General features: G+C 49.9%; 2 protein-coding genes across 2 annotated transcripts in view; both read left to right on the top strand.

Moving 5' to 3' along the window:
* The first annotated feature begins 3,140 nt into the window (after nt 1-3,140).
* LOC144457457 (uncharacterized) lies at nt 3,141-4,455 on the top strand. The gene has a single exon (XM_078154610.1). It carries the CDS (start codon nt 3,755-3,757, stop codon nt 4,367-4,369), a length of 615 nt encoding a protein of 204 aa, XP_078010736.1. The 5' UTR covers nt 3,141-3,754; the 3' UTR covers nt 4,370-4,455.
* A 122-nt stretch (nt 4,456-4,577) lies between these two features.
* The window catches only part of AGAP1 (ArfGAP with GTPase domain, ankyrin repeat and PH domain 1), a 482,721-nt gene continuing 470,652 nt past the window's right edge, over nt 4,578-16,646 (top strand). Inside the window, 2 exon segments of the mRNA XM_078154609.1 lie at nt 4,578-5,124; nt 5,126-5,162. Of these exon segments, the coding sequence (XP_078010735.1) occupies nt 4,675-5,124; nt 5,126-5,162 (487 nt within the window). The 5' untranslated portion in view covers nt 4,578-4,674.

Raw genomic sequence — 16,646 nt, forward strand, 5'->3', positions numbered from 1 at the left:
CTAAAAACAAATTAATAAAATAATAAAATATATAAGCTGTATGAAGAATGGAGGTGCCAAGGGGGAGTAGAAAGGGCACCAGATTAGGAGTCAGAGGTCCTAGGTTCTAGCTCCATTGCTAAGATTTATCAGGCCTGTGGCCCTGGGTCAGGATTCCATCTCTGGCCTCAGTTTCCTCCTTGGTGAAATGCTAGAGATAGTATGTCTGAAGAAGAAAATGGCAAAACCACTCCTGTATTTTTGCCAAGAAAACCCCAAATGGAGTCATGAAGTGTGCACAGGACTGAAAAGACTGAACACCCCCATAATACAGTGTAATGGACCCTGAGTGTAACTGAGTATTTGCAGCCTGTCCTAGTTCTGCCTTTGCTGTAGGATTTCTCCCCTCTGGGCCTCAGTTTCTTAAAACTCATTTTCCTGTAAACTTAAGGATTTGGACTCTCAGGATCCTTCTAGGTCTAAATTAATGATTCTTGAAGGCATGGTGAGTTCAGTCCCCATCTCAGGGCTTCCATTTTCTGCTCAGAAAAGTTCCTTGTGATAATTTGAAGGAGGAGAAAGAGCCCTCACTGGGTCTGAAATGAGAGCCAGAGGGTTTGAATCTTGGCTCTGCTACTTCCTACCTATGTGACCTTGGACAGGCAGTACTCTCTGGGCCTCAGTTTCCTTACTTGTAAAATGAGGGAGAGGCCTGGAGGTTCCCCTGCAGCTCTGAGTTTATTCATTCTTGCTGGGCTGATGTCTTCAAATCACCCGATGGTCATGTGTTTGGGGGTTCATAGGATTTTGTACTGTCAGGGGCCTTAGGAGTCCCTCATTTATACAGAGGAAGAAGCTGACGCTCACAGACACTGAGTCTGCTCAAGGTCACCTATAGGTGAGGAAGCTGGAATTGGAAGCCAAGTCCTTCACCCCCAAACAGGCCCCCTCATTCCACTTCCAGCAGAAAAGCTTTGCTTTTTGTCATTTTCTCTTTTGTTATTGTTTTTAAGCCTATTTCAGAACTCTCCTCCAGGAGAGACACATGGCATGACAGCTGCCCATGGCATCACACTCTGAAGACAAGACAGTTTTCATTTGGTGCTGCTAAAGTGTAGAGGAAGTGAGTTTTTGAAGAGATTGATTCTTGTGTGTCCAGTTGCTAGATTTTCTTTTAAGCTTCATGAAGAGTTGGAAAGAGGGAAAAAGGGGCATATTGATTTTAAACATTACATCCTTCCTGCATCAGTTTAATGCAGGAGGAGGAGAGCCATAGGTTCCTTGAAGGTTTGGCTGCTCCAGCAAAAGATCATAGACTTAGAAGTACTCTGATTCTATCCCTTCATTGCACAAATGCAGAAACGTATCCAGAGCAGAGGAGTGAGTGTCTTGCATGAGGTCAGAGTATACAGTAGCAGGGGCAGGAAACCTTTCTCAATCCTTAATTTCCAATCTAGTACTTTTCTTCTCACATCACATTGCCTCTCCAGGACTGAGCTTTTCTCAGAAGCCCTGCCCAGGTAGCTAAGAGGGAAAGGGGTCATCCCCAGAAGGTTGGCAGGCTGGCCTGGGGATCGGTTTGTTATACCTAGCCCATCAAGAGAGTGCCTACTCAGTTGTGGTAGACTCCTTGGCAGGATTCCATCAACCAGTCCATGCTCAGGATATGGTGCTAGGCACTCGAGACACAAAGACAAAATGAAACATTTCCGGACCTCAGGGAGCTTACATTCAGCCTTAACTTTCTTTCATCTTTTGGTTTCATTTATAAAATCTGGTGGCATGTTTCCCGGTCAGTTAGCTGCAGGGCAAAGCTCTTCCCTTTATCGTACCAGCAGCTGAGTTAGTGTGTGCAGTTGGTCTAAAATCGGGAGGCTTGGCTGGGGGAGGGGAGGCTCCAGAAAGGAAATGGAACGTTGTATTATGCCCCTATAGCGCTACATTGTAAGCGCATTGAGGGAAGGGACTGTTTGGTTTTTTTGTCAGCGAATCATCAGAGCTCAGCATGGTGCCTGGTATGGTACAGCAGGCAATCCGTAAATACCTATTGGTTGTTGATAAGGAATTTACAAGCCAGGAATTCTGCAGAGGTTCATGGGATCAGAGAGCTCCAGTCAGAGGTCATTCTGTTTACTTCATTTGTATCAGATGATAATCTTCTTCTGCTACTCTGTTCTCTTCATAGGCACTGTTACAATCAAATCACATTCCCTTTCCGGTTTTACTGGCATTCATTCAGTGCTAGGTGGTACCGCGGACAGAATGCTAGGCCCGGATTCAGGAAGACGCTAGTTCAAACGTGACCTGTGTGAACCTGGACGAGTAACTGAGCCTGTCTGCCTCAGTGTTCTTATCTGTAAAATGAGTATCCTAATAGCCCCTCCCTCTCGGGATTGTTGTGAGGATCAAATGAGTTAAGAGCTTAAGAAATGTTTGTTCCTTTCCCTTCCTGGGGGTTATGGGGGCCTTTTCACCCTGGACGACCTTGGGGGGTGTATTGCTTCTCACCCTCCTCCCACCCCCGCCCGTTCCGAGTCTGCCGCAGGGCCCGAGTCCTGCGGAGAGTTCTTCTCTGCGGGGGGGGAATAAAGAGAGGGCTGCGCTCCTCCGCCTCTGCTACCACTCTTGGCTGGCTCCCTTCCCGCAGCGAAGGCGGGAATCCAGTCCGGCGCTTCCGCGGCTGCCGCGCTTCCCTGGGAGCCCGAGCTCCCTCGCTAGCTCGGCGCCGCCGCCGTCGCCGCTCGCTAGCTGCTTGCTCGCTCCTTCGGCGGCAGCTGTGGCTCTGCTCCGCCCCTCATCCGCACCCGGCCCGGGGGACCGGGAGCCCTGCGTGCCCGCGGGAGGATGCTGGGCGGGAGCACGGCCGCCCCTGCCTCGCTCTCAGCCCTCGGCCCCCCATAGCCGCCCCTGCCTGAGCCCGGGGCTGGCCGAGGGGGGCGGGGCCTCGGGCCTGAAGCGGGCCGGGCCAGGGCGGCCCGGGTGCGAACGGGCGGGCCCAGAGGCGCCCGAGACAATGAGGCGGCCGCCCGCGGGCCCCGCACCGCCCGCCGCGAGCGCGGCAGCAATAGCAGCCCCAGCCGCAGTCGCAGCAGCAGCAGCAGCTGCTCCGGCCGCAGCCTGAGACCCCCCCCTCAGCGCCCCCCTTCCTCCGCATCGCCCCCCACCCCGCCCCCGGCGGCGGCGGCAGCAGCAGCAGCAGCAGCAGCAGCAGCAGCAGCAGAGGAGGCGGCTGCGGCGGCATCGGCGGCAGCAAAAGCAGCAGCAGCAGCAGCGCAGCAGCCGCCGCCAGCCTCCGAGCCGGCAGCTGAGCTTGACTCACAGTCCGGCTGTTCGTCCATCAGTTCATCCATCCATCAGTCCTCCGAGCCTGCCTGCAGGGTCCGCCCCCTCTTCCCAGGCCATTGCCCGCCTCGGATTTCCCTCCCGCCTTCTCCTGAAGGGCAGCTCAGCTTCGGCTCGGGTTCTGGTTCTGGTTCTGCAGGGCGGGGCGGGCGCACGGTCGTTTTCCCGGTCATGGACACCCCAGTCCCGGGGGCGCTGCTGGAGCCCGACGTGCCGCATTAGCCCCCCACCCGCAAGGACAGCGGCGGACAGACAGGCTCAGGACCGCGAGGAGGAGGAAGAGAGAAGGATTCCGAGGAAGCGGACATCTCCTTCTGCAGCCCCTTCCCCGAGCGGGAACCGGGTGCCAGGGCCGGGATGCTCGCCCGACAGCAGGCTGCCTGAGCCGGAGGCGGTCGCGAGGTGCCTCCCTACAGGAGTCCCGGGAACCGGTATGTACCTGCTGGACGGCGGCGGCGGCAGCAGCAGCAGCAGCAGTCCCGAGCCGGGCCCGGCCACCATGCAGCGGGGGACGCCCCAGAGGAAGACCGTCTACCGCATCTCTGTGACCATGGTGAAGAAGGAGCTGCTGCAGCCGCCGTCGCCACCCCCAGGGACTATGGGAGACGCGGCGGGCACTCAGGGGCCAGGGGCTCCACGGCAGCACCAGCGGCGACGGAGGCTGCCCACGACCACGGCCAGTCTGCCCCGGGGCGGCCTGCTGGTGGAAGAGGCGGGAGAGGACCTGGCAGAGGAGGAGGACAGCCTGGAAGAGAGGGAGGGAGAGGACCGTGTTCCTAGTCCCCGGAGCTTTCGGACCCGCAGCACTGGCCAGTTGGAGCTGGGCCGCCTCAAGGTGCCTGGTCGGCCAGAGTGCTTCCAGCAAGGCTCCTTGTCGGGGAGAACGCCCCATGCTGAGGCAGCTGAACCGTCGGGCTGTAGGCCCAGGAGCCCCTCAGGGGGCTACGGCGACGAGCAGGAGGAGGAGAGGAGGAGGAGGAGGAGGAGGACGACGACGACGACGACGACGACGAGGAGCAGCTGGACCTGGGCAGCCCAGGATTTGTAGGGGGGCCCAGGACTACTAGCCCCCTTCCCGAGGCCGGGGCAGAGCTAAGCAGCCCCGAGGAAGTCCTCGCCTTGGAGGTGGAGGAGCAGAGCTCTAGAGCTCCTCAATCCGTAGGGCCACCCCAGCGGCTCCTTCGGAGGAGCCTCAGCTTCCGCCACTGGCCGGGCGGGGACGTGCTGCGGCTGCGGGCCCTCTCCCGGGACAAGCACCACCGTAGCTCCGGCTGCCTGCACCAGCCGCCCGAAGGGGAGCCCCTCTGGGCCTCAGGAGATCCCAGGGATGCTCTGGACTCGGCTGCGGCCGAGATGGGCCCCGGAGCCCCGGAGGGGCCTCTGCCCTTGGCCCTGCCTCTGCCCCTGCCCCTGCCCCAGCCCCAGCCCCAGCTCCAGCCCCAGCCCTCGGAGAAGCGCAACACCTTGGACGTGGGCGAGGTGCTCAGCAAGGTGGACCCACTGGCACTGTCGGAACTGGAGCGCTGGGAGCGCAGCAAGAGCAAAAACCGCACGTTGGATAACAGCGACCTGCAGCGGCTGGAGCGGGCCCAGGCCCAGGCCGTCGGGGGCCGGGGCCTCTTCACCGGGGCCTCCCTGGGACCTCCGGAGCATCGGCTGCTGCGCTTCTTCAGCGGCATCTTCGCCAGAAAGGACGGCACCTCGACCCCATTCTCCAGCCCCAACGGCAGGGGCCCCCGTGGCAGCTTCACCCGCTCTCGGGGCTATTTCAGCAGCCTCAAGAGGGGCCGCCCTGGACATGCAATCCAGCAGCGAGAGCATCGGTGGCTCCCCGCAGAAAGGTCAGGCTGTGTCCTTGGGGCCCAGTGGGGCTGGCCTGGCCGTCATGGGCTCGGGAAGAAAGCAAAGGAAGAGCTGGGGATGGTTCTGGAAGCTCGGGAAGGGACTTGGATGGGGTGAGGGGGTGGGCTGCTGGGGGGGGGGGTCTGGGAATGAGGGTCTGGGAATGAGGCTCGCAATCTTCCCTCCCCACCCTGGCACCTGGTCTCCTGTAGATGCCACTGGGAGTCATTTATTCATTCATTCATTTTCTCACTCATTCATTCATTTATTCTCAGTGGCCCCAGGTGACCTCTCCCTCACTTGAGGACATTTAGCTGCTACCTGACTCCATCGTGGGTCAGGGAGTAGGAAGGGGAGGGTTGCAGATCTAGCTTTTCTTCCTCCTCCAGCTGTCCAAGCGGAGAGCTAGGGGGGCCAGGCATGGTGAGGAGGAGAAGCCTCATCCCCATCTCCCCCACGTTCCTTTTTCTCCTTTGGGGGATGATGAACCTGGATTAGTAGATCAGTGTTCCTAGAGGAAGGCTGTGTGGTACAGTGAGTCTGGAATCCAGACCTGGGCTCAAATCCAACTTTTTTTTACTACCTGTCCGGCTTGGGGCAAATCGCTTAGAGGATCACAGATTTGGAGACCTTGGAGGACCTTGGAGGTTATCAGTTAGCAGTCCCCTCACTTTAAAAAGCAGAGAAATAAGCCCCCAAAAGGTTATATGAGGTCACACAGGGAGGAAGGAGCAGAAGTAAGGTTTGCCTCAGGACCTCTGCCTCCCAAGCCAGTCCTCCGCCCCTCTGTACTTGACTCAGTTTCCCTTTATGTAATAGAAAAGGTTGTATTAGATGACCTCTGAGGTCTGAGATCCCATGACTCTGATATAGATTCCCATTCCCCAGAGGAAGTCTCTTTAGGGGCTCGCTAGAGGGTGGGGCCTACTGAGTCCTGAGGTGAAGGGAGGGAGGGATGTGCTTCAGGCTGGACCCCAGCCAGGAATCCTGCAGGAGATTAGGGAGCAACCAGTACTCCCTGGTGGCCAGACTACAGTGTGTCGTTTGGAGCCCAGATGTGGTGGGCCAGGCTGAGACTTTGTAGCTCGTCCTGAGGCCAAAGGTTTTCCAGGAGGGGATGGATGTCCCAGAATTCTGTTCAGCAGGTGAACTATGTTGTGCTTTAAGGTTGGTCGGGGTCTTGTCCTAGATCGGGCATCCCAGAGCTGGAGGTGTAAGGGACAGTGCCCAGGCAGAATACAGCCCCCTCATTTTTACCTGCAGAGAAATTGAGGCTCAGCTTTGCACAGTCACTGAACAGGGCCTCCTTAGCAGAGGTGCAGTTTGAATTCTGGGCTCATGATGCCCTGGGCCTTCGCCTAGGCTCTGCAGCGTCCTTTTCTATACATCTGCCTCGTTTGTTTGTGTATAAGAAAAGCCTGAGCATGAGAAGCAGCCTGAAGTAGCCGATAAAGTTCTGGACTTGGAGTCAGGAAGCCCTGGGTTGGAATCCCACGTTTGCCATTTGGTCCCTGTGTGACCTTGGCTAAATAGGTTAATCTCTCTGTGCCTCTGTTTCCTCATCTGTAGAAGGAGGGGGTTGGACTTGACCGAGAGACAGTGAAGAGTTTCCAGGCCTTAGCTGACTATTTTCTAGATTTCCATTGCGGCTTACTCTAGCTAATGATAACCTGGTCCCCTCCTACCTTTCCAGTCTTCTTACCCCGTACTCCCCAGCACAAACTCTTTCATACAGTGGCACTGGCCTTTTGGCTGCTCCACAAATGAGCCCTTCCATGTCTGAGCTCTGGGCATTTTCTTTGGCTGTCCCCCAGGCCTGGAACACTCTTGCTCCTTACCTCTCCCTACTGGCTCCCTGTGAGTCCCAACTAGAATCCCACCTTGTATGGGAAGCTTTTCCCAGCCCTCTTACTTCTAGTGCCCTCCCTCTCTTAATTATCGCCAGTTTTTCCTGTCTAGAGTTTGTCTGCACATATTTATTTCCCTGTTGTTTCCTCCGTTAGACTGGGGGCTCCTGATAGGCAGGGCCTGTCTTCTCAGTCTTTTTCTCAGCACTTAGCACACAGTTGGTGATTAATAAGGGCTTACTGACTGACAGACTGATAATACAGCAACTTGTGTGCTAGCATTTCTCAAGCAGCTACTTTGTGTCAGATTCTGGGCAGAAAAAGACGAAAATTGAATTGTTGCTGCCCCCCAGCTTGTACTTTGTCTGAGGATCTCTACAAAGAGGTAGCAGGTAGTTTTTGGGGGGGAGGCATTCACACTTAGAAAAAGGGCAACCAGGAGAGGCTTCCTACAGAAGACGGTGCTTGAGCTGTAGGGAGTCTCAGCCAGGCCAAATGTCTGGGCATAGGAGATGGGGAGTTAGCCAAAGGCTGTAATGTGCAGTAAGGAAAGGCTGATGACAGCCAGGTGTGAAGGTAGCAGATGTACAAGTATTCGCTAGGAGAACAAAGACAGGTGTCCCCATTCTAACCATCTTTCTCCCCCTTGCTGAAGGAAAAACAAAACTCTTAGCTGTATTTTGTGTTCGTGCAGTCACCCCAGAAATGGCTGCTTTGTTTTTCCCAAATAATTAATTTGCAGCAAGCTACACCTTCTGCCTGCATCCTTTACTCGTTGCGATGAGACTCCAACCACTGAGTCCTGGTTCCAGCCCTCTTTAATCGGTCTTTTGCATCTTGGTAATCATAGACCTAAGAGGAAAACAGTAATTAACTGCTCAGTCTTTAGACAAGTGCCTTTCAAAGAGGTAAGCAAAGTAAAGCCCAGGCAATTACTTAGAATAAAAACATCCCAGGGTGGGCGGGTGGGAGCTGTTGCTGCAAGTTAAAAGCTCTGGGGGCTTGGGACTCCCTCCTTTCTTGGGGGGTAGTGGGGGGTGAGTATTGATCGGCTGGCTTGGGGTTCAGTGGTGGAGTTCCTGCTTTCCTCCCTCCAACCCTGGGCTTCAGGTGATACCCATTATGGTTTTGAGGAGGGTTTTGTGGCTTTCAGATCTGATACAATGCAGCCAGGAATTGCATTAGTCTGAGGCCTTACAGGCATAGTCTGAATTACTGAAAAGCACTGAATGTTAATAAAATAGGGGAAAGATCCGGGGCAATTACAGAAAATCCAACCAGAGTCTGGGGCCCAGCTCTGGTGGGAAGCTTCCATAATTGCAGCCGAGCAGTCAGGATTTTCCTTCCACTGAAATGCCTGGAATGTTCCGGGTTCTGGCTTTCATTCCTTTGGAGCATCTATCAGTGGTCAGAAAGATCTGAGGCCAGAGCACTAGAATTGGAAGGGATCTTAAAGGCTGTCTAGTCTAACTCTCTTATTTTCCTGGTCAGGAAACTGAGGTCCAAGGTGTTTGGGAGTCTGTGTACTTCATCTATCGGTCCGCACCCTGGGTTCCAGTCTCACCTTTGGCGCTTATTACCTGTGTGAACAATGATTTAACACACCTGGGCCTCAGTTTCTTCATCTGTAAAATGAGGGTATTGGACTATTTGACTTCCACTAGGGTTAATTCACTCCTCGGGGCACCAAATCACCCACTTTGCAGCTTTTGTCACCCTTGCCATAACCATCCCTCTGAGTCTGACCCTTTAATGCTCTCACCCTTCCCCCATACAAACCCATAACATTGAGTTTTTGGAAAGGTTTGACTTAGAATGTATTGGGATTTTGGACTAGTTTTTCTGGTGTAATATTCGTAATGAATCTACCGTCCCCTCTCCCATTGTCAGCCTGTGTAATAATACACTGACATCTAAGTCTTAGATCTTCTGTCTGTAGTGCAGAAGTGGTATGTGGTAAGGAAGGATGCCAATATCTTTGTATTTCTTGGCCCTTGCAAAGTCAAATCTTGATCTTTGTGGGCTATTTTAAGATCTGACTTTTTAGCTTTTACTAAATGCATTAAATTTCCAAGAAATTAAAGATGAATTGTAATAGGATCCCAGCAAGACAAAAAGCTGGCCTTCCTTCCTTCCTTTCTCATGGTAGAAAAATAGCTTTCTCATTGCCACAGTAAGTTCTCTGAACCTAGTGATGGGGGACAAATTATTGGTTAACAGATGTTTTATGGGGAATCTACTTACTACAGACCACACCCTTATTATAGACCTACTGTGTTCAAGGCACAATTCTAGCAGCTGTTATTAAGATAATTCACTTAGGTTCATATGAGCATTTTGCTGTGTAGGTTTGGAATCAGTATCCTCTATGAGACAGAAGTATGCTATTTGCTTAGTTAAAAAAAAAGATTGTTGAGCTAGATACTAATTCAAAGCAAAACAATGAGATGTGATTTCTTGAATTTACCCTGTCGAATAGCCATTCTCACTGTTACCTTCATCATCCTAGCGAATTTTTAAAAAGAAAATATTCTTCCCAAAATTTTGTTTTGGTGTTTGACCCTAGTACCCAGCACAGGCCTTGGAACACAGTAGGAACTTGGTAAAGGCTTGTTGGATTGAACCTACTGATCATAGGTCCTTCTGTGGTACTTTCCTCATGCTATCCTGGGGAGGAGGGTACGTGTGGATTATTGTCTGCATTTTGCAGATGAAGTAATTTAGGCTCCAAGGAGCCTTGATGGTCTAGTAGACAGAGCACTAAAATGGATTTGGAGTCAAATGACCTACCTGTGTTTCAGTTTTGACTCTGCCCTTTTTCTCCTGGGGTCCTTGGACCGTCCTGGACTTCAGTTATTTCTATCTAATAAGGGCTGGCTCTTCCCAAAGGTCCCCTCCAGATGTTAATACCATGGACCTATACAGTGACTTGCTCATGGTAACACTGGAAGTAAGGGGTATCCCAAGGTTTCCAATCTAACTGCAAGCTCTGTCCTCTTTCCAATATACCTTGTATACATTGGTGAATGACTGGTTTATTTTTGTTTAATCCCAAATGCACTTCAAGGAGTAAGTGCTGACATTTCCCATGGGTTCAAAGGCTTTCAAAGCATTTTATTATATATATTCTCATATTTGAATCTCCCAGTGCCTAGTGAGATGGTCCCAGTGTTGCAGGTATTATCCCTGCCAGAGGAGGAAACTGAGGTTCAGAGAAGGGAGTGGAAGTTGATTCCAAGTCTTTATAATTCCAAGTCTAACACTCTAGCCCATGCACCACCCTGCCTCCCTTTCCCTGATGATTTCCTCAGGGGCTCCTAACCATTAGGAAATATTGTCAGATTTTTTTTAATGTAATTTAAAAAGTTTCATGAATGTGTGTTTGGTACAAAGAAGGGAAAGAGGGAGTGGAAGAAAAGGATGGAGAATCTGAGTCCTATGAATATTTATTCATATGTAGACCCTAAAAATCTTAATGGAGTTTTAAGCTGTTAAAGACTTTTGGAAAACTCTGCATAGAGTGATATTGGATTCTGTGAATGTGCATTTAGAGAGACCTTGTATCCTATCAATAGCAGTCCACATATAGGGCTGAAAGAGGCCTTCCGATGTCATTTTACAGAAGAAGAAACCGAGGCCAGGAGGTCAGTGATTTGCCCAGCATCCCACAGCTATCAGGAGGCAGAGCTGGGGTTGGAATGTAGGTCCTCCAGCTAGGGTAAAGTTCTCTTCCTCTGATAGAGATCTAGCTCCTGATGGAACTCACAAGTCTTTCTTGGTCTTGGGGCTCAGCTTCCTCATGTGTCCGATGAAGGTCTAAGCCAGACTGTTCTGGAGGTCTTTTCCAGATCTTAATGCTGTGATCCTGTGACTTCCCATCCCCAGTCTTCATCTGTTCAACATGGACCCTAAACTGAGCCCCTTTCCAGTTCTTCATCATGTGATCTGGGGAACTCTCTTCTCTCTCTCTCTCTCTCTCTCTCTCTCTCTCTCTCTCACCCCATTTCCTGCCTCTCTTCCCTCCATCTATCCCTCTCTCTCTCCCCTTTCCTTTCCAGGACAAAACAGAGAGGCAATGATTCTGAAGGACACAGAATTCTTTGGTCATCTTAGATAGCATTAGCAGTTTCCTAGGGAAAAGTGTGTGTGTGTGTGTGTGTGTGTGTGTGTATGAGCCCAACATTAAAATTCCTCATATATTGCATTTTGGATGTGCTGTGCTCCTCTGCTTCTTTCGATAGCTCATACTAAGTCTTAACCGAATTTTTAAAAAGAAAATGTTCTTCCCAGGCAGACCATAATTCATATATATATGAATATATATGCATATATGACTTAAAAATTGCCTACCTAACCCTGGCCTGATTCTGCAGCAGGGGGGATTCTACCCTGTGGTCGAAACACACACAAAAATGTACAAAAACATTTGCAAAGATAATTCCACTCACCATTGGCACGTGGAATGTCTGAACACCTATAGAACTTTAGAATTGATTGTGTGATGTGGGAGACACTGGCACAGGACCGGCCAGCACGGTGTGCCCACATCAAAGAAGGTGCTGTGCTCTATTGGCAAAGCAGAATTTCAGTAGCTCAAAAGAAATGTGAGATGCACAAATTTAGAGAATCCACCCCAAATGTTCACATGGACTTCTTGTGCCTGACCTGCAGGAGAACAGTCCAAGCTTGTACTAGTCTGATCAGTCAGATACAGTGTGTGGTGATGTCATTTTGGTCCTCTTCAAGAACAGACAACAGCCGATGTATACACGCATATACATGCATAATATCCATATATGTGTGTATCTACGTCTGTATATCTCAAGAGGCATCCCCCCTTGAGTGAGGCTCTTGGGTCAGTCTGCGTGAACTTTGCTCTGGCTGTCTCTTCAGAATCAAGCCCTGAATGGCAGTCAGGCAGTCCTCCTTTGGGAGGCTTTGAATGGGTGTCCTGCACCTAGAGATGAAAGAATCCTGGAAATGGACTCCCTCCTGCAGTCCCTGTTCTCAGAGCATAGCCAGTGTTGTCTGAGGTCCCGACTGGTCTTGGTTCTGCTGCGTAAGCTGGCTTTTCTTGGTCACTAACAGAGAGCAGTCACTGGTGGGACCCTTTTGGAAGGTGTTCTTGAGAGGCTATGGTTCCATGTTGTACCAGTAGTAGGAGACAGAACTCCCCCCCCTCACCCCTTTATGTCCATTGGATATTTCTCTGTGAAACTTAATCAAGGAACTCAAGTTTAGGAAGCACTACGATGTGCTGGGCACTGGGGATATTCAGAGAAAGAAACAAACGACCCTTACCCTACCTGAGCTTCCATTTATGAGAGAGGGAAGAATTCAGGGGAGTTTGCATTTCATTGGTTCATTGATTTAAATGAGTGGTTCTTAATTCTAGTCCTGCCTCACCCACCCTGATGGGGCCCTTGTCATAGTCATGTTTTTAAATGCATTTTAAAAAAAACACTGAGGATGATAAAAGACATCAGTCATCTTGTAATAGAGTGTGTGTGTGTGTGTGTGTGTGTGTGTGTGTGTGTGTGTGTGTGTGTGTGTGTTTTAGTCAAGATCATGGACCCCAGGTTTGGAACCCCTGATTTAGAGATAGAAGGAAGGTCAGAGGTCATCAAGTCTAACCTCCTTATTTTATAGAAAGTTCCAAGTGCTTTAGTAATCAGTTGCTAGGCACACGGCAAGTAAGTGTAGGAGGCTGGATTTGACTCCTCCCACCCCACCCCCCTTTTTACACATGAGAGACTGAGACTCAGGCTACATTCATTAAGCAGTAAGATTTGTCTGGGGTCACCCAGTGATAAATGGCCCAGCCAAGATTCTACATGGCTGTGATGCCTCTTTCCCCTCTTTTGGGGAGCTCCCGTTGAGAGTGGGGGGTGTGCTTTTGGTGCTCACTAAAGATATCTTTCTCCTATGATGGGACATGCTTTGAAATTTTTGTTTTTTAAAAAAAATCAGTGGTAACAATTTGTATCGGGACCACAGATGTCTTACTAGATCTGTCTGTGATGAAAACCCAATGGACAAAGAAATGCTCATTCTCTAGAGTGAAGTCACCAAGTAGACCAGGTGGGGGAGGGGAGTAAAGAAGGGAATCTCTTGTGTATTGGGGCAGCCCTGGATAGGAGCTGAAGGGGATAGCAGCTGAGTTAATATATCCAGATTACAAAGAACTGAGGAGGTATTAAGGTCACTGAATGAGAGAAAAGAGGACGGATTAATGTCCTGGTATCAGGGGAAGTACCAGATGCCTAGAATAGGGACTCCCTCCCACCCTTTTCCTTTCACGTTTAGAGGAACTCAAACTCATATTCACCATTAGAATTCTTTATTTGGCTGGTGCGAGTGACCCAGAATCATAGGTTTTGTGGATTTTTAAAATGTGTTACAGTCATATTTCCCTCCCCCAGCCTTCTTTTGGTTGATTGGCGTTATCTGCCCATTTATCACTCCTGTGAAAACAAAAGGTGGTGGGGAGGAGATGCCTGTTTGGTGGATTTCTCTGCCTTTGCAGGAGAGAGATGAATGGAATCACAGCATTTCAGAGTTGGAAGGCACTTCAGATGCTGACCCAGCTTGCCTGGCCTTTTCAGAATCCCTGGGCCTTTATGATGTTCCTATTTAAATCAATAAGCATTTATTAAAAACCTACTGTGTATCAGGCACTGTGCTGGGTGCTGGGACTACAAGGAAAAAAAATCACCCTTCCCTTGCCATAGGATCTTCTATTCCTTCAGCAAAAACAATGTGCATGGATAAATGTATTATTCTGAATTACCTGATACTCGATAGAACATTTGATTATTGGGTGGTGGATGCAGAATAAGTTCAAGAGGGAGAAAGCAGTCCTGACATGGAAGGTGGGGTCAAGAAGGGTGGCAGCTGAGTGGTGCTTTTATGAAGGTTGGGATTCTGAGCGTCAGAAATGGAGAAGGCATACCAGGCATTGAGGTTCAGGAGAATGATCTCTGCAAAGGCATAGAGGCTGGATTTGGGTTGTTGTGTGTGGCCAGTAGCCCAGTGATCCTAGAATGAAGATCAGGGAATAAAGTGAAGTGACCCTGGAAAGATCAGCGGGGCAGGCCTTTAAATGTCTGGTTGGAGCCGCCAAGCCTCCTATCGCAGCAGATCTTGAGAATTAGCAGCTTATCAGAAAACACACGGGGTTTATAGGCTATTCCTGGGTCATAGCCTAGGAGCACATTTTGTTCACCCATTCCCTGTCTATCTATTTTATGGCCTTGTCAAGGGATTTAAAAAAAAATGACATTCAAGATTTGGGGGCGGGTGTCTTTGTTCCTTTGGTTTACAAAAGATCCCAAAGTATTGACCAATCTTAAATTTGTGTATTATTTCCAATGATTTGCAACAAGAGTTTTTCAAGTAAGGGCAGTTCCAAGGGTGAGAAAATTAAAAAGCTCCTGGGAACCTAGGTTTTGGCAGCTCTCAAAGAGGCTGTTTCTGGTAAATCTGGAGCATTTCTTCCTCTTCTGAGCTGACAATCTTTGGGGACCAGTATGGGTGACATTCACTCATCTGGGTTCTTATTCATTGGAGACCTCGTCCTGAAAGGGCCCAGTGTTGGCTCAACCATTCATCCAGCGAGGATTTATTAAGTATTCGCAGCTGCTATCCCCACCAGTGAGTGACTGTTGTGGTGATGGGGGTTCAGGAAGGGGAGGAAACCTTCCAGTGTGGGCAGTGACTTGGGGGCCCTTGAGCCTAGTGCCTATGGGCAGGATCTCCAGACTGGCTGGGGATTTGCCCCCACCTGCCAGCCTTTTAAGAACAACCCAGCCTCCCAGGAATCGCTCTTTTTTAGCTGAAGGTGATTTGCTCTATTTACACTGTTTCTTCCTCTGTTTGACAATTAATAAAGGCTGCTTACCAGTAGTTCCTTGTGTGGACTAGAGAACAGATGGGAAAGGAATTTGGTCTTAGGGATGTGGCCTGTGGGCAACATCTCCCTGTTGTAGGCGTGTCTAGGTACTCAGAGGGAAGATTCTGGCTGGGGAAGGGGGCCCGAAGAAGAACTGTTTCTGGTGTGGGTTTTCCTCTGGTCAGAGTGGCGAGTCCTTGAGGGTGCCAGAGTCAGGTGAGAAGCACTTTCCGGAGACTTCTCTCTTTCCCCCAAATACTCATTTCCTTCACTAACCCTTGGAAATTAGTGTCAAGGCAGGGGATTCAATTCATCAGAAGGTTTTTATTTTTTTTTCCTTTTTGAAAAATTGATACTCCTGGGTCCTCATTTCTCCTTTCCCTTTCCCTCCTCTCCCCAACATCCTAGTCACTTCTCCTAACACTTGTTCGACTAGACTGACCTGTAACCAATTCCGGGATCCTGACAAGTGCCAAGCCAGAGAACCACTGGGCCTCAGTTTCCCTCATCTGTAAAATGAGGGTGTTGGACACATGATCATTCAGGTCCCTTCTTGCTCTTGGCCTACCATGCTATGATTTGAAAGAATCCTCAGTCAGACGATCTGGGTCAAATCTTACCTGTACCACCTACTACTAACTCTGTCAGCTTGAATGAGTCATTAACCTTCCTGGGGGCCAGTTTTCTCCTCCATAGAATGAATGGGTTGGATTTAATGGGCTTTTCTAGAGGCCGTCATCCTCTGTTAAGCTGTGGTGAACCTCTCTGAACTTCAGCATCTTCTTCTATAAAATGAGGTGGCTTAGACTTTGCTAGATCATTCCCAGTGATGACCCAGAGGGTGAGCAGGTGTTGCAGGATTTCTTCCCTCTCCCAGCCTGTAGACTGGTCCTAACCATTCCTGGTCCTCACTGTGGCAGGAACTTTCTCTCTTCTTTTTACTGTCCTTGTGGAAATCTTTCAATGCACTGTCCTCTGTGACTCTGTGCAGCCCAAAGCAATCAGTATGGCTGAGACATTTTCCGTCTCTTCTCATAGTGAAGACTAATTTTTTGATTTGTAATTGAATTGAAATGGAGATTTCCCAGTGAGGGGCCAGAAGCATTTTGTGCTTTCTCCCTCTTGGTTTTTGTATTTTAAAAACGGCAACAATTTTGTCAATAACTCCATCCCTAAACAGTTCATTTAGAATACTTACAAATGGTCTCCGGCTTCTGGTTGGTAGTTTGACTGCCAGACCATGAGCACAGGGACAGCCTTTAATTCAGCCTCATGTCCTAGACCAGGCAGAGTTTGGCATCAGAAGGCTGTGACCCCAGGCAAGTTGTTTTCCCTCTCTGGGCCTCAGTTTCTTCATCTGTAAAATGAGGGCATTGAGCTCAATCACCGCCGGCAATTCACTTAACCTCAATTCCCTGACCTAGCTGGCCTCTGTTTTAAATCGATGATCCCATGATCCCTTCCTGCCCTCAGATTAGATGATCCAGTTGGCATGCCCCCCAGCCTGACCAGAAGACCCTGTGGGTTGCAGACACTTGGGAAATGGTCATTGAATTAAATTCTTCCTCTGCATTCATTTTTAAATGCATGTTAAGTGGAAGAATGGAATTTGGGATGTATGTCATTCCTAATGGAAGCTGAATTTGTTTATATTTTTAAAAAGCTTTTCTTACCATTTCAGTTCCTCTCAATTCTGCCTTTTCTAACACTGTTTGGACTTTTCCCCCTTAGATGGCTATAAACAT

Source organism: Phascolarctos cinereus, unplaced genomic scaffold, assembly GCF_003287225.1.
Source record: "Phascolarctos cinereus isolate Bilbo 61053 unplaced genomic scaffold, phaCin_HiC Scaffold_5;HRSCAF=322, whole genome shotgun sequence".
NCBI classification, from domain to species: Eukaryota; Metazoa; Chordata; class Mammalia; order Diprotodontia; family Phascolarctidae; genus Phascolarctos; species Phascolarctos cinereus.